We start from the raw sequence: 27,078 nt of genomic DNA on the forward strand, positions 1-27,078 counted from the left end.
GAAGATTAAGAGCACTTAGTGCAATGCAACTACAATATACTTGAGGAAGCAATCCATGCAACTAGTTATGTTGCTGTGCTTCTATATAGCAAATTGAAATGGTCAGTAAATCAGAATGCAAGAGATGGGTTACTTTAAAATATAGCTATTGCTGTTTGGAAATGCTAATCTGACTGCCAAATGGATAGGTTTTTCTCAGTGCGTGTACAGATAATGTTCTAATAATGCTAAATTATCTACCTGGAATGCAATTTCCCTACAGATATGTATATTTTGTGCCTCTAGTGCTGTTGTGTTTCAACTGAACTCTATATCACACGGGCCTGATGTCAGTTTAGAAGAGGATGAATTTATTTTTTTTAATAGCAAAGCACTTTCTGTTAAACCAGCAAACCGGGTTGTTCTGGAAATGCATCTTCATGCGTCGTTTCTTGCACGGTACTTTGGATATTATGTGTTTGATGCATTGCAGTTCAAATATTTATTTTCTCGAAGAAAGCTCCGAAATATGAATTGACTGGAGGACGAGGAGGAGGATGATGGGATGTGGCACTTAACTGTAAGCGGCAAGAAATTAAATTAAATGTTAACAAAAAAAAAAAAAGTGCGTTTGTGGCATTTCTGAATGACATTTAATGGACATCGACTTGAAACATCTGCAAGACGCAATTAATTCATTATATTTAGTTACGGGAAATTGAAGTAATGAAGTCAAACGCTCTGGACTGCACTTTTCATGCTGGTTTGCAACACAACAACACCTTTTTATAAAGCTCACCGAGATCATGCCGAGCTTAAAAAAAAACAATACTAGAAACATTGCACCACCACACGTCCTGGTATAAAATCATGAATGGAGAAACTCTTATTTTGTCCTTTCCAGAGGAAGTGTTGTCACATTGCGTGATGTAACTACAATCCAAAAAACTGAAACAACAGATGAATATATAACGTGGCGAATAGGTAAGTGAGAAGAAAATGAACATTAAACATGGTTACGCTTTGCTTTGATAGTCTACTTTAAACACCCCCTTGTTTTCTTATACAGCCCCCCACACAAATATATATGCTTGCATACGTTTTTTAAGCCAAGGACACAAAAATAGACATTCTGTCGAAACGTTATAAAAATATACATGGAAGGGCAGCGCAACAATTTCTTGAAACAAGTTTCGCATAAAAACCAGGCAGTGATTTTACTCTATTGCCTGAAAAAGGACTTACTTTAAGAGCTGCCGTAATGGGTATTGTTTTCTCCCATTCAGTGTAACCCCAGTGGTCTGTTTAACCTATATACATTTTCTGGCTATACTGCAGAAAGTTACTAATACAACAAAAGCAAAAACAAACTTGAGTGGGCATTTTAAACGCACAAAAAGAGATTAGGTTTGCTTATCGGTTTAGCAAAAAACAGATCCGTCTGGTGAGCCAAAACAGTCAGGTTTAGATCACGTTCAGCTGCGGTTCGAATGTTTCCTTCACGCACATCCTTAAAAACAAGCACGTAAACTGGAACTGAATTGGAGTTTAGATGTGTTCGGTATCCCTGATCTCTAAAGATCTGAGCATCGGAAATTCTTCCCAAAGTTCTTCGTTCTCCTCACTCTCAGGGGAATTCTGAGGGAAGGTGGTGAAGCGTTGTACTTTGGATGAAGCCCTGCCGCTTGGTGGCAGGTTCTCATACGGCGGGGGGCTGCCGGGGTCTTCCGCTCCTAACAGAGGCTGCGTGGACTCGGAGCGAACGTAGGTTGGAGGACAGGTGGAATGGTTTTGATACGGACCACCGAAAACAACTGTGGCGTAAGGGACAGAATCCCTGTCGTGCTCCGAGTCGTATCTGTCGGAGGTCTGGATTGAGGAATGACTCTCATTACGACCGTCGATGACGTGTGACCACTGGTTCTCCTTGACATAGTCGCTCTTGAACGGCTCTTTCTCGTCCAGATCGAGAAGACTGAAGTGGGACAGATACACCAGCACGGGCTCCTTGTCTTCTTTAAAGGAAGGCATGCCCTTGGATGAGATCATGTTAACATATTAATTAATTAAGCACGCTTGATTGACTTTGCAAGCCATTTGACGATTAACTATCAAAATCTATTCCAGATATCGACGAATATGATAATCATACCTGCATTGAATCAGCGGTGGTCCACCTCTTAATGCTGCTGTTGGCAGGATCGGGAATTATGGGCCACAAACACATTTTCACCCTATGAAAAACATTTTACCAATACGTTACATTTTATTCAAGTAAATTTGTAACTACATGTCAGCTAATTCTCATTCATTTGCAACTAAATGTAGTTACAGTTCATTACTTTTAGTAGAATTTCTAAAGTGGACTATCGAAATAAAGCGCCGCCAGAAAAACAGGCCTGTGGATGCTCACCGTTCATTTTTTCCAAAATAGGCGAACACAACAATGATGACGAGAAGCGATAACCCAATGCACGCTGGGATAACAAACAAGACCATTTCAATTCCACCTGAAAAACAAAACAAAACAATAATCCGTCAAACTGATCATTTAAAGGCATTCGCTGTCTCTGAATATTCATACTTTGCCTCTAGTAAAAGTCTAACAGCTTTGTCTGGTAGATTTGAGATTACGGTGTACAACCAATGGAAATTTAGCTTTTCTGTAATTGATTTTAAAATCAAAATGCAAGATGCGGTATGTTAATTGATGTATTGGTTACCATGAAAGTATGAACAATAAGTGATAATGATTCGTAAGTTGTCATCGATATCTTATTTAGCTATTACTTATTACTGCCATCTGTTATCCTTCTCACACTTGTCATATTGTCATGCTATCATATGTTTGCAATAACATATGTCCAAAACCATTGACCATTAAAAGGTTTCAAGTCAGTAAGTTTTTATATATGTGTGTGTGTGTGTGTGTGTGATCAGTTTGATAATATAAAAATAAATATTCACCAATATGTCCAGTTACTAGGGGCACAACCGATCCATTAAAACTTCCTCCCATCGTATGAACTGTCAAAAGGGCTTCATAATTAGTCACCGGTTGCAGATCTTTCAACACAATGCTGGTCTCTTCAGTCTTTATAACTTAAACAGAATAGAAACATTACGGTTAATTATAACAATAAAAAAACCCTTCCATTCAAAAATCTGTTATCATCTTCCTTGTATACCTTTAATATTCTTCATGTCATTCCAAATGTAAACGGTATATCCTCGAATGATTCCATTTCTGTCTTTAAGGAGGATTTCATCCCAGTGTAGTTTGACAAACGAATTAATGAAAACCACTTTCAACTTTGGGGCCGACTCTGGTGCTGTAATAACACATGAACAAGTAAGTGTGAGCCCACTAGATGGAAGTATTGTATCATTTACATCAAGCCCTCAGGTATCCACTGCTGATTCACGGGCTATACGCACCTTTCTGTCTGCTGTATGCCACTAATGTGTGTGGACTTCCAATCCCTTTATCATATTTGGGATAAATAGACATCTCATAGGGTTCGTAAGGACTCAACCCTGAAATTTGAAATAAAACAGCTATAATTAGATCTGCATGCACTTTGAATACAACACAGTAAGAATGTGAAACATCAAGTACCAGATAAAGTTAACATCATTTTAGCGGATTTTAAAGTATTAATGACTTGGAATACATTTTTTTTTCTCATGTCAAAATATGTTCCAAATCATTAATGCCAAGTAAACCATAAACAGAACTTTGACAGAATTTTTCCATCTTTATTATGAAAACACAATGTTTGGAATAAAGATTTAAAAAAAAAAAAAAAAATAAAAAAAAAAAATATATATATATATATATATATATATATATATATATATATATATATATATATATATATATGTCTCTTATGCTGAGCAGTGCTACATTTATTTGATCACAAATACAGTAAAAACTGTAATATTGTGAAATATTATTACAATTTCCCATTTTCTATTGTAATCACTGTTAGGAAGGTTACTTTGAAAATTACAAAATGTAACTTTTCAGTTACTTTATTAAATAAATGTAACTTATTACTTTTTGATGACTTTTCTACATTTCTAATATTTTGAACTATTGATCATTTTGAAACATCTAAATCAAGCTGGGTTAACTTTACAGTAGCGCTCAACACTTCCTGTCAGAATTCTTCATTGCTTGAATTAAGATTATAATAAGTAAGTGATAATGCGCATATTTATTTTGCGATAACAACTGGCTGGATGTACACTATTCCGCTTGTTACATGGCTGCTTGCCACAAAAGTAAGTAATTAGAGATGAAACGCTGATCTGATCTGATATTTGAACACAAAGCTTCCATTAAGAAAGCAGTTGCCAGCAAGCGGCAAGTTCAAACTAAATGGACATTTAAGGCATATGGTTCAGACATACCACTATTATTGCAACTTCTCACCGCATAAATAATATGATAGAATTAAGAAATGATGTACATTACTGAATTGAGATGTAATCTTTTATTAGCTAACCGAACACAAAGTAACATAATTTGATTTAAAGCACAGCCAACCCATAATCAGGTTTAACACCTATTTATTTATTTATTTTTAGATCATTCTGAGGTTAAATACAAGAAATAATTCAATAGCTATTATACTGGTTTTGAAATCTTTGCGTAGTAATAACAAGAAACACTGGCATCAAAATAATAATTAATGTAAGCATGTAGCCTCAACTCCAGAAACATTGGTGTCTCATTTTGTGTGTGTTTTATACTCTTTAACATCTTCAAAAGTAACCGTAATTTAATTACACTTTTTTCTCAGTGACTGTAACTAATTATAGTTACATTTATTTTGTAATTAAATCACGCAATTCTGTTACATGCAACGTTTTACTTCACAACCTTCCCGATTCTTTTTTTTTACATTTTTGTCACACTTTAATGTTTCAGATCATCAAAATCCAAACCCACATGGCCCTGTGTAAAAAAGTGTTTAGCCCCTAAATCTAATAACTGTTTGGGCCACCATTAGTAGCAACCATTGCAATCAAGCGTTTGCGATAACTTGCAATGAGTCTGTTACAACGTTGTGGAGGAATTTTGGCCCACTCATCTTTGCAGAATTTTTGTAATTTAGCCACATTGGAGGGTTTGGAGCATGAACCGCCTTTTTAAGGTCATGCCACAGCATGCCACTGACCTTAACTGAGGCCTGCATTTCTTTGGATGTTGTTGTGGAGTCTTTTGTGACCTCTTGGTTGAGTCGTCGCTGCGCTCTTGAAGTAATTTTGGTCAGCCGGCCACTCCTGGGAAGGTTCACCACTGTTCCATGTTTTTCGCCATTTGTGGATAATGGCTCTCATTGTGGTTCGCTGGAGGCCCAAAGCTTTAGAAATGGCTTTATAACCTTTTTCCAGACAGATAGAGCTCAATTACTTTCTTTTCTCATTTGTTCCTGAATTTCTTAGGATCTCAACATGATGTCTAGCCATTGACGATCTTTTGGTCTACTTCACTTTGTCAGCAACACTTTCTATACAGGGCCATGTGGGTTTGGATTTAGTTTTCCCTTCATAATAAAAAACCTTCATTTAAAAACTGCATGTTATGTTTACTTGTGTTAATCTTTGAATAATATTTAAATTTGTTTGATGATCTGAAACATTAAAGTGTTACAAACATGCAAAAAAAAAAACAGGAAGGGGGACGGGCAACACTTTTTCATACCACTGTGTGTGTGTGTGTGTATATATATATATATATATATATATATATATATATATATATATATACCCCCCACACACACACACATTTATTTATTTTTTTAATGTTGCGTCCTTAAATTAAACTGCCCTTTTCTGAAGCATCTCATCTCCATGGCATCAACTTTTCTTGTTTCAGCTATTAGTGTACAAGTCTCAAAGGCATATAAAAATATGGACAAGACTTGGGAGCGCATTAGTCTGATCTTTAAACTCAATATGGTCTTTAATTTTTTCAGTACTGCTGATGTCTGGGTGATCCTGGCAAGTATCTTAGGTCTGGAGGAACCGTCATCAGTGACAATAGCTCCCAGGTATTTGAAACTATTTAGACTGTCTAGCTTTTCGCCGCCAATCTCGATGTCAGTGGTAAAACCACTGATGTTGTTTGCCATCAGTTTGGTCTTTAATGTATTCATCGGAATACCATAAGATGTAGTGATCTTGTTAACGCACTCCACAAAGTTAGCCAGCTCTCCCAGATAGACCACAGAGAGAGCACTCCCTGCTGGCCTCACTAATACCTCTACCAACAGCAACCTAGTTTTCCCAAGAGGTCTCCCATCCAGGTACTGAGTAAGCTCAGCCATGCTTAGCTTCAGGATCTTTGGCATGACCTTGCTTGGTGGTTTATAAGGCTGATAGTATGATAATTCTGGCAAAGTTGTAAATTGCCTTTCTTAGGGAGGGCGATAATGAGAAACTGGGTCCATGGTTTAGGCCATTCTCCTGTCTGCCAGATCTTGTTGCAGATATTCAGTAAGGCCCTTATCATGGCATTTCCCCCTGCTTGCATGAGCTCTGTAAGGATGTTATCCCCTCCCACCCACTTTCCTTTCTTAAGCGATTTCATTGCTTCCTCCACTTCTGATCAAAGGATGGGATAGTTGTCATTGTCCATTGCTCGGGGGACATTCAGTATCTCTGAGAAGTACAGCTCTGAGAAGTATTCAGTGCACCTCTTTAGGATGTCCTGTTCTTCAGTCAGACAATTACCATCCTTGTCTTGTATGGTTGGTGTTCTCTCTTCAGGCTAGGTTCAGGCTATCTTTAATATCCTGGCACCGCTCTTCAATCCAGTTCTCCTTTGTTTTTGTCAATACTTTCTTGATTGCCTGATTGACTTCTTTATATTGCTTTGCTACATTTACATCTTTTATCTACACTTATTGCATAGATAAAGCATATCAGCTGTATTCCAAGGCTTCTTGACAGGGCAACGTTTGGTCAAACCACAACCACTGCATTGTTGAAGTTATCAACCATTGTGTTTATAGTTATGCCACCAGCATAAATCCTTGCTTGGAAGACCATTGCTACTTTAGGGTCATTCAGCTTTTCAAGATCAAATTTAATAATTCAGTGACATTGTTATTTGCAAATGCAGTTTAAATGACATCATGACTAGGTTGTCAATTGTTTGTAGAAGTCTTCTATATCATCATCATCGTAGTCAGATGCTGGTGCGTATGCCTGTATGATGGTGATACTGAATAGTGATCCCCTCAAATGGATTGTGATCAGTCAGCTCGATATTGGGCGACTTATTACGCAGTTTATGTTGTTTTTATGGAGAAGAAACGCAACTCTCTGTTCATGTTTGTCATTCCTTCCACTTCTTGGGTGAACGTTTGTAAAAGTATAAAAAAAAAGAAATACATTGCATAAGTTTTCATATCTTTAACTAAATATTTAGCTGAAGCATCTTAACAAGCTCAGGTCATTTTTTGATGTGAATTGATTGTCCTTGAATGGCCCAGCCACAGCCTGGGATTGAACCCATTCACATAGTTGTCTATAAGCCACTTATTTTTGAATGCTCTGGACTAGGTTTCCTTCAAGGCTACCCTCTATTTTATTATTCAGCAATGAGTATTCCTTCTACTCTAATAAATCCCTTAGTCCCCGCTGCTGAAAAACAGCCCCACAGCACGAGGCTGCTACCAGCCCACTTTACTTTTGGGATGGTACTGTTCAGGTGATGAGCAAAGCTTTGTTTCCTTCAAACATGATGCTTAGAATTGAGGTTCATCAGACCAGAGAATCTTGTTTTTCAGAGTCTGAGGGATCTTTAGATGAACTGAAGTATCGCAGTGATGTTTGTCCTGTAGATTTCTTCTTTCTCCACATTTCATCATGATTGACCATCGGGTTCTTGGTCACCACACTAACAAAAGCCTTCATTCTCCATGAGTTGCTCAGTTTAGCCAGGAGGTTAAATCTAGGAAGAGTCCTGGTTGTTTCAAACTTCTTCCATTAAGGCTAACATAGACTATATGCTTTTGTGACCCTTTGGGGAAAGCAGTTTTTTTTCCTGAAAACAACCACAGATGTTTGGCTTGGTTTAAACCCGTTTCTCATTTCAGTTCATTTCAGTTTCTTTTGACCTCAGTGCATTGTTTTTGCTCTCATATGCATTATCAGCTGTGTGTCTTTCCAGATCCGACCCATTCAATTGAATTTGCTGAAGAGTCACTTCACCCTAAGTGTAGCAACATCTACAAGCAATATGAATGCTCCTGGGCTAAATTTTCAGCTGTCCAAGATAAGGGTATGAATACTTATGCAATTAAATTTTGTTTTATTTTTTGTTTTTAATAAATTTACAAGGATGTTAAAAAACATTTTTCTTTTGCTGTACAGTTATGGTGTATGGTGTGTAGATATACACACACACACACACACATGCACTTGCACACACACACACACACACACACACACACACACACACATATATATATATATATATATATATATATATATATATATATATATATATATATATATATATATAGTATTGTAAAATTCCAGTCTTCACTGTCACATGATTGTTCAAAAATCTTTCTAATATGTTGATTTGCTTCTCAGTTACCAATAATTATTCATAAAAATAAGTACCTGTTATTACAGTACTTGAGATGTTTTTGTCCATCACAGTGAAGGACAGGGCTGCCTTCTCAAGTAAAGATCTCCACTCAAGCACGTATCCTGTGACACTGAGGGACGCCGGTGTTCCCCCCCACATGATCAGCACAGATGTGTCTGACTCGGGGTGAACACTGAAATTAGAGACAGCGCCCAGTCCTAAAACAACACAGTAAGAAGTCAGCAAACATCTGCATTTCATCATTAATACACTGCGAACAGAGCACCTGTATGAAATATCACACTTCCAGCAATCAAATACCTTTGTTCCGATACACTGGTACTTCTAGATGACCCAAGCTCCCTGCTGCATTAGTAACTCTCAGGTAAATCTTGTCGGCCTCATCGATGAGACTGAAAAAGCAGTGGCTTTCTTGTGTAATACACAAAGTCTTTTTTGGTTTCTTTGATTCGACAGTGTAGAACAAATTCCAGCCGTTGGCACGAAAATTTTCTAAGGGCTAAAATTGAGATTTAGTTGAAATGAAATACAATAATAATAAAAAAACATTTCTCATTTTCATTTAGATTAAGTATTAAACAAACAAAACAAAAGCATCAAATCTATACAGACATTTAATAAAACAAAAATGACAAAAAAACAAACAAGAGGTTATGTGAAAACAGAAAATCGAAATATAAAATGAATGAGAAAAAAATGTATAGTATAAAATGCCTTGGTGACGTATATAACCGTCATTCCCTGATGGAGGGAATGGAGACGTTATGTCATGACGACATTATGGGGATTTACTTGGGAGCTCCAATCACTTCTGACATACCACTCCCTGTGTATATGTGTATAAATAGGCGACTGGTGCACCCACTCAACAGGTTTTATTATGAGGAGTCGATAATGGTTTGAGGTTGTGGCACCTAACTGTCGGTCACTACAAGTTATGTTGTGACGACATTATGGGGTCCATGGAAAACATGAACCCCATCACAACCTCATGGCACTGCAAACAGTCACAAGCAGCGGTGTGTCAGGAAAATGCTATGCAAAGGTCATAAACTTCCTATCGCCCAACTGCAAATTCGTTGACCTTGGTGCCTGCAGGGGCCACAGGTGAGTATGTTGCTGTTGGAGATAGTCTAACCACCATTCCTGTGACAGAAGACCATTTCTTGAGAGAAGGTATTTTCCTATTTGTTGTTATAACTTGGCAGTAAAGATGGAGATGTGAGCCTTCTGGAGAAGTACACTATGGGACCACATCCTTCTCATAGGGAGGTAACATGTAAAGATACTAATATGTAAAGACCCAGCCCTGGAGCAGTACAACATATGAAAATGATCTGGAAATACTCTCAGGACAGCCAAGACATGCAGGGCAGAGGTGACTTGGCCTGCAGTACTCCAAGTTTTGGTCATGGGAGCAGCTGTCAGCTTACAGGCTTTGGATAGCAGGCGAGGAGAATTTCTAACCCCAACCACACTCTCCACCTTGGGAATGTCAACGTACCCCCTAGCTACCCCACCATCGAGGTTAATGAGGATGTGGGAGGCAGAAGAATGGATTCCAGCTGAAATAAAGGCCATCCACAAGCTCATCAGCTCCTCATGCACCTTCAGGAAGAAAAAAATCCCTATGAGGAGAGCATAGTCGCAGCATTGCCATAGTTACACGCTCACAACGAATGCATGAACCATCCACAAACGCTATGTATAGTGCCCAGACACTGAAGACAATGATCATGGCTGTAGACAGAGGATAGAAAACGACCACAACCAAGAGGACATGGCTGGAACAATGTCTGGAACAAAGACACGAATGGTCGTGATTTGCTTTAGGTTGAAGTGCCAAAGAGAATAGATGAGATAAGGGATACCGACCAGAACAGCAACCAGAACAGCTTCCACAACTTCCAAAACCTCATGAGTTCATGCACCTGCCGCCTATTTATACCCGTATATACACAGGGAGTTACTCAGGTATGCAAAATCCATTAGCCAATATTTATTGTCGTTTTCAGTCAGAGGTGATCATATATTCACATATCACATATCTACCATTCAATCACTGCCTGATTAGGACCGCCAGATTGACTCTCACCTTCCAGTATAGCTCTGCACTCTGATTATACACTTTAAGCCATGTTTCCAGGCCGCCAGTTGGAGCTGGAAAAAAAAAAAGGAACAGCTATTTAATATTTGAGCACATATAATTCTGTTTTGTTTAATAGAAGACTTCAGAATTAGTGAAAGAAATAACAGTAACATTTACACAATAACAATTGTCGCATATGTTTCAAGACAAAACCTTTACAGAAATATTAATGGCCTTTTTAGGGTCCCATGTGGAAACAAGCTTATGAATCATACATATTAAAGTTTTTTAAAAATCTAAAAATTCAGAAAGTTTTGTGTGAGGGGTTTAGGGTAGGTGGAGAGTATTCCGTGAGGAAATAAGCTTGAGAATGAAATTTTATGTTTATGCATGTATGCATTTATTGAAGTTTTGGGTGATAGGTAGGGTGAATGGAAGTATCCCCATAAAACAATGTGTGTCTATGTGTGTGTGTAGAGAGATTAGGATAAATATAAAACCTGTGTAATAATAAAATGTAAAAAAAAAAATGTAAAAGTATATTGCACTTTAAATGAATTAATATTTGATGTATATAGTCAGTCTATGTTTAGTTGATTATATGCTTTTTGTTATAAATTTATTAATATGCTGAAGCTGTTATATAAAGTATAATATATGTATATAAAATTATGTTTTTCTTCAATAATCCAATTAATAATTGTACCCTTTTTCTTGATCAGAATCCTGCTGATTTCAAAATTTGGTATATTTTTAATTTACTCTCTTTTTTTTTTTAATTCACAAATGTAAATGGGCAGTGGGAAAAATATATATATTTAACACATTTTAAAATAGAAATACGTCACTACCTGTATACGTTAAAAGAAACAAGAAATACCAAAGCAAAAAAACTGTAAATTAAATTTTGTAATTATTTTATATTTATTTAACTTTTTTTTTTTTGGTGTTGTTCTAAAACTGATATTTGCCCTTGTATGTTTGTGTTCTAAAACTGATCCTGTGAAAAAAATCATGTGAAAATGAATGTATTAGTTTGGGAACAAATTCTTAGTGTTTACTTTTGCTTCAATAAACTGATATTTTGATGCTCATTAATAGTATGGTATGGGGTAAAATAATAATGAATATTGCTTCATGAGTACTAATAAAAAGCTATTCATATGGATACTAATCAGCAAGCAGTTCAATCAAGTCAAATGAAATCACCATTCTTACCCTGCATAACTGTGGTGGCTGTTTTCGGATCACTCCATTTACTCCATTTACTCCATTTACTCGATGAATTATACGTCACTCGCACTGTGGCGCTGTAATTTGTCCCGTGAAAAAGGTCACAAACATTAATTTTGCTTCCATGTTTTTTCGTGAAGGGCAAAACCTGTAGCGGAGTGAATATTTAAGACACTTTCTGAAAAACTTACACTGCGAAACATACCTGCGAAAGCAATCACTTACCATCTCTTTGTCTTGCTGGCCATTTACTGTTTTCAGTCTGAACTCTAAACTGATGGCAGTCGTCAACCATTGCTGAGCTTTTGCAAGAATCCAACTATAATTTAAGCAGCCCGGCACATCTTCTTCAATCCTGGTTATCTCAGGAGGGTCGAATATTGCTGAAATACAATGCATAAGATGAACATAAAAGCCAATAACCTTCAGGACCATGATTAACAACAACTGTAAACTTATATTTTTGCGTCAAATAAAAACGTCACAAGGTACTGAAATCGAAATGTAGTCATATTACGATGAATTTGAAATGAAGAGGAATTTGACACGAAGAGTAATTACCTCAACTCAAAAATTTCTGACTTCATTATAACAACAAATTAATGCACAATTATTTTCAACTAAGTATTATTTAACATGTTATTAACATACGTTAGAAAAAAGTCTGGTTTTAGCCACTAAATCCACATTAGCTTTTAATTCTTGATAAAGGGGTAACGCTTATTGCTTTTATTACCTGTTTCCATTGGTATCAGCCTCAGGGTTTCAGAGGTGGAGTTTCCTAAGACATTCACTGCTGTCACATTTATCTCCACCTCTGATAATAAAGCATAAGATCCCCGTGGAATCAAGAAGAAATGTGCTTTAGATGGAATGAAATATTTCTTAGATGTAACCTTTTTTGACGCGACCCTGGGAAAAGGAAATATCAAAATATTGAATATTGAATAAATATTTAATTTACTGTGAATAAAAAAATAATCACAAACACAAGAATAAAGACTAACTAAATTTAAAAAAAATCTAAATTAAATTATATTATACTCGTTCACTACTACACTGTCAGAAATAAACACCCCCCCGACTATTTTAGAAATGATTTATGTATGATGTATTTTAAACATATTATTACTGTTATTCACTCTAGTTTAACAACAACAACTATAATAATAATAATAATACATTAGATCATATTTAGTTTAAATGTTATTTTTTAAGACATCAACAAGCAGCATTTCTAAAAAATATCCGGAGAAATTAATACCCAAATATGCGAAGCGTATAGTTTGTAGGAAGATTTGTCTGACCAGGATCCCACTGACACAGTAATCTTTCGTTGGATGTTACATTCAAAGAGCAGCTTAGGTTTTTAGGAACGGATGGAAGATCTTTAAAGACAAAAAAGAAGAAGAGCAGAAGTCAAGTGAACTTTGGCTTGGAATACGAAGTGCATTATCTCTAAAAAAAAAATGTGAATGTGAAACTTTATTCCGAGTTGGAGCAGTGTAAACGGAAACAAGGATATGAAAGACACAAATAAATGCAGCGTCTGATTAAGCACTGTGACTCTGATTAAGCACTGCGAGTGTAGTTACTTATTCAGTAGTTAGTAACATAGTTACTACTAAGTTATAATCATATAAAAGATCCTCACATCCTGTTTTCACTTGCACTCCGTTGACAATAAGGCAGTTCTCCTCTTCACACACAGCACAAGTGATGAATGTGTCCGGTTCTGGTAGACTAGGGATGATTACCCCATACGTCCTGTTGCTCTCCTGATAGGAGAGATTGCTGGGTAGAAAATGCTTGTTAATTTTCCACGCCACATGAAAGTTTTTTCCTTTGGTCAGCGGGCAGTCATCGTCGATGGAGCAGGACACTGACACGGGTGATCCAGCGAGCACCAGTGTGGCAGGAGTGTGAATCGTAGCACACGATGATGCTTGAATCACTGCAGGTCATAAACGTGTCGGACTTTAACAACAAGAATCAGCGTTTTAAATCCTACTCATAAGTGGATTCAGCAAAAAAAAGGCCTAGCTAGCGACACATCGATCGACTACAGGAGTCTTGTGACTTAGCATTGCGTGACATATTCCCGACAACATCCTCCAACAAACCTATTTCAAAATGTGTGGGTAATACTTGCGTGGCATCAGAAAAAATAAAAAAAAAACATTAACTGGTTTGTCTAAACAGTACATATATATATATATATATAAATCAATAACTATATCAAAATCATATGATGAGGATAGTAAAAATGTTGTTTCACCTTTTATCAAGGAATTAACAAATATCCACAGCACAAGCACAATCCAGATGGATGCCATGGTTATCACAACTGGAAAAAAATAATAATAAAATAAGTGAAATCTTGTTACCAATTCAGAAAAATTACATTTCTTAAAATTCCAAAACCTACCAAAAAGTGTCTAACATGCGATCTGAAAGTAAATGGGGGACGAAACTGAAATGAAAATTACAGGAAATCTAGAAAAAAAGTTTTTGGTTTAAAACAGAAATTGCAAAGTAATATAACAACAATACGATAATCGTTATAATTATTGACCAATGAAGTACAATTGAAATAGTTGATTCAGAAAAGTAATTGAATTTTTTAAATAATATTTAGACATTTTTTTATATATGCTTGTTATTAAGTAATTATAATCATGAATCAAATACATACTTTGACGTGTTCTGCATCTGAAGGTTCTCTGTTTCACATTTAAACGTCTGTGTATTTTACTGCCCAGCGAGGTCTGCTTTTCTGTGAAATAAAATCCAGCTGCTGTTCTGAGAAGGAGACACTGCTGTCAGTCCTTCCGTGCCATTTCTTTCTTACCATCCTGAACCACAAGTACAAACTGAAGCAGGAAATGTCAAACTCTTGTGTAACCCATACACTCGTGTCCGTTTCTGCTTACCATTTTTACTCAAACTCAAATTGTTAAAGTTTCCTCATAAGCTAATTTAATACTATTCTTTTGTGTAATGATGACAATAATGATAACAATAAAATAATAAGCAAGGATTCATTCGTCACAGAAGGCTGCGCTCTAAAGACACATACTTTTAAAGTTTAAAGTACCTCTTTTTTGGAAACGCCGTCTTAAAGACTTGGCATGTTTGCGAGATAATGACAAAAATTGCATATGCATAGAGTTAGGCTGAACATGTTCTGTGAGAAGATGCCTTCAAGGGGTCACCGGATGCCCATTTTCCACTAAATCATATTTTGCTTTAGGGTAGTAAAGTCATATAAAAAATTATTATTGCTCTTCCAAACTTTAGAGTAGGTGGATGGAACAGTCCAAAAGTAGTCAAATGAAACGCATCCATGGTAGAACGTACCTTACACGTCTCCAGAAAGTGAATGAAGGCCCCCTTGAGGCGAATCCATGCGTTTTGTAAGATAATTTTTGTAAGGTACAAATTATTTTTTGTCACTTCCGTTGACTGTAATACGTGCAAGCCATTCTGGTGGATGATGTAGGGCGCATGTGATCAGTAATGACACCAGAAGACAGCGAAACAAAAATCCGGTTATAAATTAGAAGCACGAAACAAGCATTTGTAAAGAAAGATGTAGGTAGATTTTGATGTAAGCCAAGAGTAGACTGGTTTTCCTTTTGCTTTGGTTAACTTTGCTTCCTTTGCTTTTGTAAACAAACTTGCGAGAATTTCTCAAATGTTCATGATGCATACATTCTGGAATGCTTTGCATTTATGACAGTTAGTAGAAGTGTTTATAATGTTTTAAATATGGATATTTTTCCTACAAAAATGTATCGATTCGCCTTTATGCGTCCTCCGGAGAAATGTAAGATATGTTTTATTATGGATGGATGCGCTTTATTTGAAATTTGTAGGCTGTTGAACAGCCACTCTTATTCTAAAGCTTAAAAAGAAGTGTAATTTTTACTATAACTCACCGGATTTAATATAACTGATTGGATTCGTATGAAATAAGAAAGTCATTTACACCTAGGGTGTTTCGAGAGTGAGTAAAACATGGGCTAATTTACTTTTTGGGGTGAATTAACCCTCTAATGACCATTTTTTACATACTTTGGTAAACATTTTGTGCATTCGGTACATGTCTCTTTAAACGCTAATGAGCTCTGACCACCCCACCCGTCTCTGTTTACACACTGTTTACTTTAGCTGCATTTAGCAATGGATCTTTATTACATTATCAGTGTAATAGAACGTTATTAATAAACACGATTTGCAAAGATTTGTAAAAAACAACAAAAACACCCTTATGGTGCTTTCACACCCGGCCCGTTGTTTTTGAGCTTGGTTAGTTTGGGCGTATTTGGACATGGCAGTCGTGCCAAAACAATTGGTTCGAGATCGCCTGAACGAGGTGGTCCCTGCTCGATTGCAAACAAACTCTACGCATCGGATGGCCTATTTCCAGCAAAGATAAATTTTTGGCCATTTTTGGCCTTGAATTAATAAACTTGTCGCGCAATTAATCGAAATAATTGTATGACTGATAGACTTGTCTTCGAATACGCTTAGTCCCTGCACTTCTTACATCGGTTAGCTCGTTTTAATACCGTTTTTATATAATAATTTAGCATCAGGCCCATATATGATTTGTACAGTGTTGGCGAGTTAATTCAGCCGCTGTCCAGTTTATTCCTCTACTTATTACAACATACAATTGGGTCAAACCGATGCAATTAAGCTCAGAGGTGTAGAGTTCTGCCAATCTCAGAGCGCACAGCAAACACGAGCAGACCCACAGTATTAAAGTTCTGCTCCATTCTCTGCTTATCAGCGACTCACATAAAGGCCTTCTCTTCTGTGCGACTGCCGCCCAGCATTTCTGCTCCTCGCGGGGACTAATTGCCTGTGGTTCTTTGCAGCCGCCTGCTAGAGAGCAGTTATTATATTTATAGTGATTTCTTTTGTCACTGTCTGGCATATTGCTTCAGCCTCACGATTTAATATGCCTGTGAACACAAATGAGGTTGCCAATTTCTCCTTCTCCATTTGTGTAGTTCCGTGTATTTTTCTTATTTTTTTACGTGTTTTTTTGCACCGCTCTCGAATTGCTTCCAGGAACTCGATGCAGTAGCTGATGGCGTTCTTTTATAGAATTGTTGGTGTTATTTCTATCGCCTGCCAAAAAAATTAATAAATAAATAATAGAACCTCTTATATGACGCATCCTTTCCTCAGACTAAACACTGGCACACATCGGTATAATCCTATATTTAATTGTGTTCTTTAAATATTAAATGTTAAAAGAGGTTTAAAATGATAATAAAGAAAATCCAAAATCACCTCGTCTTCCATTATTGCGAAATCAACAGTGTTGTTGCACAATGTCAAAAGAGGAAGGGGTAGATTTTCTCAATCTTTCGTGTTCTCTTTACAAGACAACATCCAAGAAACCTTCAAAACAAACATTATAAATGGTCATAATCAGTTATATAATATTAAGCGCAGGCAATTTTTTGCTGTTACTACATTTGTCAAATTAAAATTTTGGTGAACGTGTATTTATTAACACTGTTTTTAACTAAAGAGATGTGTGACAGGGATAACATCATTTTATTTATTAAAATAGATTTGATCAGATCGTGTCACATGATTTTCCCGAAAAGAACAACACATGTAATAGACTAAAACAGGCATATGATTCGAGCGTTTGGTCTGGTGGTTAGCAAACATGCTGATGCTATTTTATCAAATTTAATAAGCAGTCCTATAAGCGATAATTGCGGAGAACCCCGGAATGTAATCCTTGCTCGTTTTCTAACAGTAAGTGTGAACGAGAGAGAAATGAGTGTGGAACTGATCCTCGCTTTGAAGGTTAATGTGTCTGAATAGTCAAAATAGCCCTTTCCCGGCAATCTCTTGTAAGATAAATAGTTTCCATTTCTTGAACATTAAGATTTTTCTGTGCAGTTTTCAGAAAGGAAGCTGGAGACAGATGTGGGTTTGAAACAGGAAGTGTTGTAAGAGAAGGGGTCCCTATGTGCCAAAACAGCAATGGGTGTGGGATTTCGTATTAAAGGTGAAGTGTAATATCTGCACTATACACGCTCAGAAGAAAGGGCACAAAAAATGTCCTTGGTGTGGTACAATTTTAAAACATACATACAGTATGTCCCCTTAATGGCTCCGTAGGTGTCCAATAAATAAACGCACACCACTTATACATCCTTCATGTTAATTCCGATCATCTCAAGACCGTCCCCTATCTGTGAGCGAACAAAAACTGGAAAGTAGCTCTGTGCACTTGACGGCCGTCTTGATGAGAACCGACCGAGACAGTAGAGGAGGAGGAGGAGGGGTCAGACAAGCTCAGACTCACGCTCTTGCTACTTACAAGCATCCAATCCACTCCTATCTAATAGCTGTCAGAGGCAGGCCGCAAAATGGAATTGACTATTGATCTCCTGCTTAGCACAGGTCAGTGGCGATGGCAGGGCTGCACGCGGGGAAGAGCGCGAGGCGAGGGACACGCAGGAGTGAGAGTGAGGAAACAATAGAGTTTTATTAACCCTGGCGGATCCGCAAAACGCTGTAGTGTGGAGAGAGAGGCTGAGGGACATCGGAGAAAAGGACTCACTAGGAGTTTTGGAGTATATGGAGGTGGTTTATTTCAGCGGTGAACAAAGTGATTGTGCGCAGTGGGTGATTTAATCCAAACATTAATCAGAAATTACAAATAAATAAAAAGGCATGCGTACTATCTGAATGCATAAATTGTAGCACATTTATCACCACCATTTATCATCATCAATTTATCAAACAGCTAGGACTGAACAGCATTCTAGATCAAAGAATCTAGATTTTACAGCCAATGGCATCGAGTGCTTTGTTTAACACATACCAATTAGAATTAAAATTTTGCAATTATTTGGTGTTGCTTATTATTATCGTTATATTTATTTTCACATACCATCAGTATTTTGTTAATGACTACTTTTAGCTTTTTTTTTTCACTAGCAATTTTAATTATACGACGGAAGTAATTATTTTTGTATTCAGCATGCCATTATTCATAATACAAATTGTATATAGAAACATTGAAATAAAATAAAAGAGAAATAAAACTCAGTATGGACACTTTTGATAAGTGGATGCAATTAAAAAAATATATTATTAAGATTATTAATATTATTATTTTAATGTAAGTAAAATAACATCTTACCTAAGTATATCAGTGTTTATGTATGCATTTTTATCTATAAAAAATAAATAAATAAAATGTAGCAGTTTATTGTCCTAAATATCTGTCCATTTATGAACCAAAGTGATAACAAATTTGCTTATAATATATGACTTTTCACTCCGTAATCTCTTAATGTGAAATAATTCTCATAAATTCATGTCAATTAACTGTAGGCTGTTAGGGTAGGTTTAGGGTTAGTAGATTGAGATAACATATACTATCAAGATTTTCATGGTCAGCGTGCCTGGACTGTTCTTCTGTATTTTCTTCCCTTCATGTCCTTATTTGGTCCTTCCTGTTCCTGTCCTCATTTAGTCGTCATTAGTTAATTGGTTTCCACCTGTAACCTGTTTTATCTCTCCTCGTCTTTAAATGCGTTCAGTTTTGCTGCAAAATGCTTTGTTGTGGATAAATGTTATTTTGATGGTGTACGTGTGTTGATGCTTCAGAATTAGAATCAAACAAAATCTTTAGTTTACTCCACGTTCGTGAACATTTCCTACAACCACATTGGGTGCGTTGTATGTTGCAGACCCATCCAGATGGATAGATATTAGTTAATTACTTTTAGTAAGATGTCTAGTTGTAAAGAGGATGCTTAAACTAGTCTATCTCAGTGAGATAAGAGCTCACTCCTTTCATGAACTATCACAGCCAAATAAAACGCCAAGCCTGCTGAAAATAATAATTCTCAAAGAAGCCCCAGTCCGACATGGTGATGAATGGCCATGCCGTTCCATATTCACTCCTTTAAGAAAACGTAGTTAATTGCCTCACTTTGTTCTGTCAATTATGGTTCCATTTGCGTTCAGGAGAAAGGCTTAAAACCAGCTCCCTTTTCAAGGCAATTGATTTATGAACTGCTCAGCATAACCTTTCGCATCCACAAAATGTATCGTTTTTTTTTTTTATTTATTTCTCGATTCTGAAAGGGCCTTTCAGGTGGGAGATGCACGTCTGGAGTTGCGCGAGGCTACGCTGGGGAAGCACAGGAAAAACCTGCTTTAATTAATCAAAAACACAAAAAGCCTATTGTGAAGTACGATCTTGGATAGTAAGCATGTATTGGAAAGTCTGACAGTTTTCCATTTTTGTTTCGTTTGAGATTACGGCTTGTCACGGAGCCGCAAAGGTAAGCCAAGCGGCATGATTGTTACTCACATTACCAGAATACGGAACGATGTAGAAAAAGAAAGGGTAGAAAAGAAGAGATTGCCATTGCGTGAAACCGCATGCCGCTTTCAGTACAATAGTGCAACCTCTGCGCTGTACTTTGTAGGTTTTACCAAACTTTGATAACGTACCAAGAATGAATTAAACAAGATTTAAACGTTTAAATTATGAGCTAAAACTATCGCTGAACAACAGAAATCACATTATTTGAAATTGACAAAAATATGTGGAATACTTACGTAAAATATGAACTGACTCATAATGTATCATTTACAATAACTACAGCAGTAGGCTGCTGTATATTTTAAAATAAATGTTTATATAACCTTCTTCAATTCTCCCTTCTTCTGTATTGTCTACAGTCTGGGTGCACCGACACACACATGTAGTCATAGCATCAGTTTTTTTTTTCTTTTTAATTAATTTTATTAAAGTGAATAATTTTTGGTGTTTAAAATGCCCTTCATATATTGTTTTATCATTGTCCCAGATCCGTACTATGTTTGTTGACTCTATGGAAATTCATTAATCTGCTAATTAAACTTTCAAAATTGACTGTCTGATTTATAATATAAGTATGCAGTGAAAATAAAAAAACTTTAAGTGCTGTACTTGTTGAAACAGAAAATAGCAGTGTTGAAGCACTAAAAAATTATACAATAATAAGAACCGTACAGACAAACACTGGCTGCTTTTCTTTGGTGGGTTTTAATATTTTGCCCTTTTATCTCAATGATTGTTTTTGTTATTAGACTACATTAGTGTATTTACTGTAAGGTTACATTAGATTGAAATTGTGCTTCTTGGTGGTCCTGATAGAGTAAAACCATTAAAGCAAAGAGCTTTTCAATAATTTTGTGAACCGGTTGAATTTAAACAATTGTCCTTTTGAAGAGAACCTTTCCTACCTTTGAGAATATTCTTTCATGTGGCACAGATGTGGCTGAAATTGTAAGGCACTGGAGGACCAAATGGAAGTGATATGAGTAGTTGGTCTGGGGTCTGGTCCCATTCTCCAGTTCATCATTTGTTCTGATGATATATGATATACTTACATACAGCTGAACCTCCACAGTGGCATCAGCAATGACAATAGGGACTTTCAATGTCTCTTCGATTTTATGGTCCACAAGATCCCATATGTTGTCATCTCCCCAATCACACTTCTGCCCTACTCGTGATATTGCGGATTCAATATTAGGTGATCCAGGCATCCGGATGCGTAAAAGTATCAAAACACTGCAGTCTGAGATTAAGTTTGCTAACTATGTGTCGAAATATCAACGGTTGAAACAAAACTTTTAAATAATAAATGCAAGCGTATTATTACACTGAGGACTGGTTTCACAGATTGGGTTTAGGTTAAAGACATATTTCACCCAAAATGAAAATTCTGTCATTAATTACTCACCCTCATTTTGTCCAAAACCAATACAAGCTTTGCACGACCACATGTGCAAACGATAATTGCTTTATGTAACACCAAGACAAATGTTTGCTTTTGAGATGCGTTTGTGATTATTTTGAACGTAGTGCAAGAGATGGGAATCATTTGGCATTAATTAAGAGTATTTGAATTTGTGTTTATTTACTAGATGAGTTCATTGGAGATCAGGAAAGCTAATATGCGAGTTCTCATTAACGTATGAAATATGGAGATAATTGGCATGGCCTTGCAGGCTAATGATTGGCTGAACCTGGCTGTTATAAACCGTTCACTAATCAGTTTGTTGTTAGCATTCATGTTGTTAGAATCTAAACATTGCTCACCACAGAAAGGACGTCTTAAATTTTTCGAAAAAAAGAATGTGAATGATAAACGCTTGCTTGCGAAAGACATGCGTTCTGATGTTTTGTGGAACATCTGACCACCTGAACTTTTCTCTGTGTTGCGCATTGGCTGTATGTCGTTGCCGGGCAAAAAAGTTTTACATAACAGGACTGTGAGTTGCCGACAGGTCAAGATATTAAGCATTCTAAAGATCTCAATTGTCGCACACATGAATGAGCACTGATTTGTCTTGATTTTCAAGCAATTGTTGGCGAATTTCCTCGAAACTGACAGTGAGTGAAAGTCAGGGATAAAATTGTGCCGCGTTTCCCTGGCTTTATGATATTAGCCAAGAAATTTGTGTTGAGATCCTATTTTTAGAACAATCAAACAAAAACTACTAATATATTTGAATGTCCATCAAAGAAAAAAACATATTCGCAGCCATACAGTGTAGTTATAGCATCTACCAGAAGGGGGTAAATGGACCAAATAATAATAATACATAAATAACTAGATCCTTTGCCATACTCTGTTTGGAATTCAGTCCACAATCAAAACTAATAGAAAGGTCACGTTTTAAAAAAGAAAACACATATTTACCATTGAGGGGAAAAAATGACTGGGATTTGACTGGGATAGAGAGCCGGTGTGCTCAGTATAAAGAGACACCTTACAGTTCCATTTTGGGAAGCAGTGGAACCTTTTTAATAATTCACCCGAATTATTTCTGTCAGTACTGACAAGCTAAACAGCAACTTGATTTAATTCTGTAATTGAACACTCACCTTTATCCGGTTCCCATACTTTAGTAATTAACGTGTCCTTCCATTATTTGAAAAATGGCACGCCGAATAATGGATTTAAAATTGAAGGTGATGGGAAACCGAGGATGAGCAGCCAGGCCGAGGCAGTCACCTATTTGTGGACTGAGCATTACAAGAAAGTAATGTCTCTAAAAAGACACCTTCGGAATTCCCGAAAGGACAGTTTGAGAGGTTAAGTCACAAAGTATAATTTAAAAAAGTTACCTTATCATATTAACGCACACACCTTAGAATTGGGAACACTTATTCACTATTAACTACGACTTTTCCCTCAATAAACTCCTCATTAATAGTTAGTAGTTTAGGTAGTTAAGTTTAGGATATAGAATAAGTCTTGTAGAATAAGGCATTAATGTGTGCTTAATTACTGCTAATAAAAGGCTAATATTCTAGCAATATGCATGCTAATAAGTGATTTCAGAGACCCTAAAATAGTGTTACTAAACCAAATGTAGTGTTATGTTAATCAAAAAATACGGTTGGAACGCACATTTCCCTCTCCAAGCATTCTCTCTGTCCTGAGCAAAAGCCATTAATTGGTGATCCCTGCTGTTAAAAATGGTGATAACGGAACATGAACGCAGACTAAAAATATATCTATAAAACAAAACTGCAAATCTAAATTTAGTTTTGGCCATTTTGCAGATCTGGGACAGTTACACGCTCTCACTCACACGGTCAAAACCTCAAGTGCGGGGATTTGGACAATCCCATTTTTTTATGCAATAAAGCCTATTTTGCTAAAGTCATGTGTTTTGGCCAGTTTGATAAATGTTCCCAAACCACTGTTTTGAAACAAAAGTTTTGTAAACGAGCACTGAAGCACTGTTTTCGAAAGTCTAAAAAAATCTAGTTTTGTGTACGAAAAAAGGGTTTATTTATATTGTTTGATTTCTCAAATATGTTGCATAGATTTGTCAAACCGCGAAAGATTAATCAAAAAATAAACATTTCAGCCTGGTCTTGTGAAAATTTGTATAAATAGTGTGCCAAATATACAAACAGAAAAAAACCCAAAAATCAACAACAACGGTTTACGCAATGGTTTATGACATTTTTGAAGAAGCTGTTGAATGAGTTTGCCAAATGAAAAAAAAAACTTGTGCATATAATATGCAGTTTTTGAATGCATATGATACAAAATTTGTTGGCGTGCATATGCAGTATGATACACTTATTCGTGAGGAGGGGTAGAAAAAGTCCTATACTGTGCCATCCGTTGACCATCTTCTTCAGAAATGGCTCAAATCCTCATTCCTAACTTTTAGTAGCTTAGTAGAGGCTTAGACAAAATCGATCGATTCTCAACGACATATGTGACATATAAACTGATCATTGAGCTCTTCTTAGGTGCTAACTGTAAAGCAATCACTTTTTATTGATTGCGCCGGTCAAACAAACGGTTAATAGTCTGTTTTAAATTTAATTGATTATCCCTACTCGCAAAGCTTCGTCCTTGTTCCTTAGCTTTTTATTGCCATGTTCGCCTTTGGCTTTCTCACTGGGAGTATTAAGACACTGATCGCTGCAAAGCTGCTTTGTAATAATATGCATTATGATAAGCGCTATAGAAATAAAATGGGATTTAACTCAAAGCACCATTGTAGCGAAAATGTGCAAAGCATCAAGAGGGTGGAGATTATAAATAGACTTAATGCGATGGAGCTTAACTCATGTTATTGAAACTCTCCCTTTTAGAGTGATTTTTTTTTAATTTTTATTAATCATTTCTCTTTTTTTTTCCCTCACGGTGCAGCTGGAACATGCGGAGAATGTAGCCAGATTACTATCTCTTCATACTCCACTCTTAGCTCTGCACCAGATAAGAGCTACACATGGCTTGTCTCGCGATCTTCTATCGCTTTACTCATTTATCATCGAAACCAATCTTCTCATCAGTCCAATTTTCTCATCATCAATGTCTGTCTCACTGCTTTTGTCAGAGGAGCAGAGCAGCAACTAACATCAAATGACATTTCTTACGATGTACACCCATACAGAGAATCTCAAGTGTCTGAAACCCAAGTTTAAGTCTCTCTCTAAGTCTCTATGGATACTGGACATCTGATGAACTCACTCAGCCAAGTACTACACTCTTAAAAATGACCCTTTCTCTTTCTTTGTCGTGATTCTTGAACTAATACTGAACGACACAATGCTTTTAAGGTATACAGATGCAGCAGCCAATGAGTGTAAGTATTCCAGTCGCATTTTACTACTAAATGCACATTTAAATGCATACTATAGTTGAAATGTTTAAGTTTGAAGCGCATGCCAGCAATTGACAGTCATCTAGCATGTCTCATGTAGGCAGTCTTTAAGTCTGGTTCTTGTTGCAGATCATTCTGGGCAACAACTTCAGGCAAGAGACTTTCTAACCAACGTCAACAAAACCATTATGGCATCTATTCTCTCTAACTGTCACACCATTCAATTTCATATTAAGAAATAATTTTAACCCAAAAAGCTAACTTTGCTCTCTTCGAGTTGGTTGTCTTTAAAATACAAATCTTGTTCAATCCCAGGTTATCTGTAATCAGAAGCGCTTTTAGAACTGGAATGTAATTTAATTTCATTCACATGTGTTTTATAAACGCTTTCTGGTTATGGGAAAAGGCTAGAAACGGTCTTCTGCAGGATCCTCACATGCGAAAGCTTATTGTAGCCCTGGAAAACATTATTATAAGCTAATAATTGTAAATCGGTGAGGTGATCGTTTTGAACTTCGACTTTAAAGCAACAGTTTTTAAATAATGAAAGAATATGTAAAAGTGCTGTATTTGGAGTAAATAGCGCCTCTGTTGTTGTGGCTAAATGTGCTGTGATTTTAATAATTTTATGGAGTTTTTAGCTATTAAAACTATTTTGTTTCTGCATTTTTTAATTTAATGACAATATATGTTTATTGAAAATAAATAAGCAGAAAATAGTACAGACTTTTCTAAAGTGATATAAAGTAATATATAATTTATTAGAATATTTTAAAAAACATTTTAAAATCTAAAATGTATGTTTATTCGCAACAGTTCTGCTAAGAACGATAAAAAGGCATTTATACAACACTAGAGGCAGTAACAATCTGACGCCTTTTATTCCTTTTCACATTAATTTTAAAGTTTTAAAACATTTGCATCATATCCAGCTTTATATTTTATATATTACAATTATGAACCACCTCAATACATACCTGTGTTTTAGCACCATTCAGTGGACGTTTCTCTTTGAAACTGCGGTGAAACGTGCAGAAAGGCATGTAAAAACGGTGTTGCACAAAAAGCGCACAGAGATACATATTTTTATTAGACAAGGTTGCCATTTTCCCGCTGTGGTCCTGCGGAATGAGTCAACAGCAGACGTCCGTCTCCGTAAGTGGGCAAAGGTCGAAAGCGAATACAAAAACACACATAACAGAATCATAATTACCCATGCCGATATGACGGCGCTTTTTAAAGTCAGTACTAATTAAGAAAAAAACACCTCTCTCAAACTGATCTGCCCACATGTCCTGAGCAGCAGTAAGCGAGCGTGAGGCCGCCGTGTTGCATGATGGCTCATTTGGATGCTCTGCGTCTCCGTGGTACCACGGCACTGGCCCCCGAGTATCAGCCTGTGTCTTGGGACTAATTAATCCGGGCTCATGTCCTCTATGCGGCTCAAACTCAAAGGAAAGTTTCAGATGCAAAGGTTCAGCTGTGAGCTCAAATGTGGCTTGTGAAGATATACAGCACTGCAGCGGTGCGCGGTGAGTGCTCATTAACAGCGTTAACATGCGTAACAACAAAGGAAGCGATAGAGGATAAAGATATCTGCATTACTGTCTCCATTGCTCAAACTGAAAATGGTGGTCAAACCATTATTGTTTGCATTTATGCAATGAAAAAAAAGAGTTACAGCTTAAAATAAATGTTTAAATGTATTTTAATATGCAATTTATTCCTGCAAAATACAACTGAATTTTACTCTCATTTTACTACGGGTCTCTGCTTTCTCCTTTTGACTTCAGGCACTCCGAAGTTTGAGGTTTCTTTAGTTTTAACGACAGGTTCTTCTAATCTTAATGGAGTTTACCGCCACAGCCGTGTTTCCTCCGTCTCTGTACATCTCTATTAGTGGCCTTTTACTAAATATCGTTGCTTGGATTACATCACATGTCTGGATGTTATA

General features: G+C 36.5%; 1 protein-coding gene across 4 annotated transcripts; it reads right to left on the reverse strand.

The window, feature by feature from the left end:
* Window positions 1–329: 329 nt before the first annotated feature.
* On the reverse strand, window positions 330–14,800 carry csf3r (colony stimulating factor 3 receptor (granulocyte)). 4 transcript variants are annotated; one of them, XM_043260703.1, is made up of 17 exons: window positions 14,632–14,800; window positions 14,365–14,386; window positions 14,215–14,283; window positions 13,591–13,890; window positions 13,201–13,324; window positions 12,673–12,848; window positions 12,162–12,319; window positions 11,922–12,084; window positions 10,710–10,774; window positions 8,915–9,113; window positions 8,626–8,811; window positions 3,418–3,516; window positions 3,168–3,311; window positions 2,947–3,081; window positions 2,393–2,489; window positions 2,132–2,213; window positions 330–2,013 (listed from the first exon to the last, which is right to left on the reverse strand). In XM_043260703.1, exons 3-17 carry the CDS (start codon window positions 14,270–14,272, stop codon window positions 1,528–1,530), a joined length of 2,472 nt encoding a protein of 823 aa, XP_043116638.1. In that variant the 5' UTR covers window positions 14,273–14,283; window positions 14,365–14,386; window positions 14,632–14,800; the 3' UTR covers window positions 330–1,527. The 4 variants fall into 4 exon arrangements, with proteins under 4 accessions (XP_043116638.1, XP_043116637.1, XP_043116635.1 ...); XM_043260702.1 differs by having other exon boundaries at window positions 14,365–14,409; XM_043260700.1 differs by having other exon boundaries at window positions 14,365–14,432.
* Between the last annotated feature and the right edge of the window lie 12,278 nt (window positions 14,801–27,078).

The sequence above is a fragment of the Puntigrus tetrazona genome, chromosome 16, assembly GCF_018831695.1.
Source record: "Puntigrus tetrazona isolate hp1 chromosome 16, ASM1883169v1, whole genome shotgun sequence".
Taxonomy (NCBI): domain Eukaryota; kingdom Metazoa; phylum Chordata; class Actinopteri; order Cypriniformes; family Cyprinidae; genus Puntigrus; species Puntigrus tetrazona.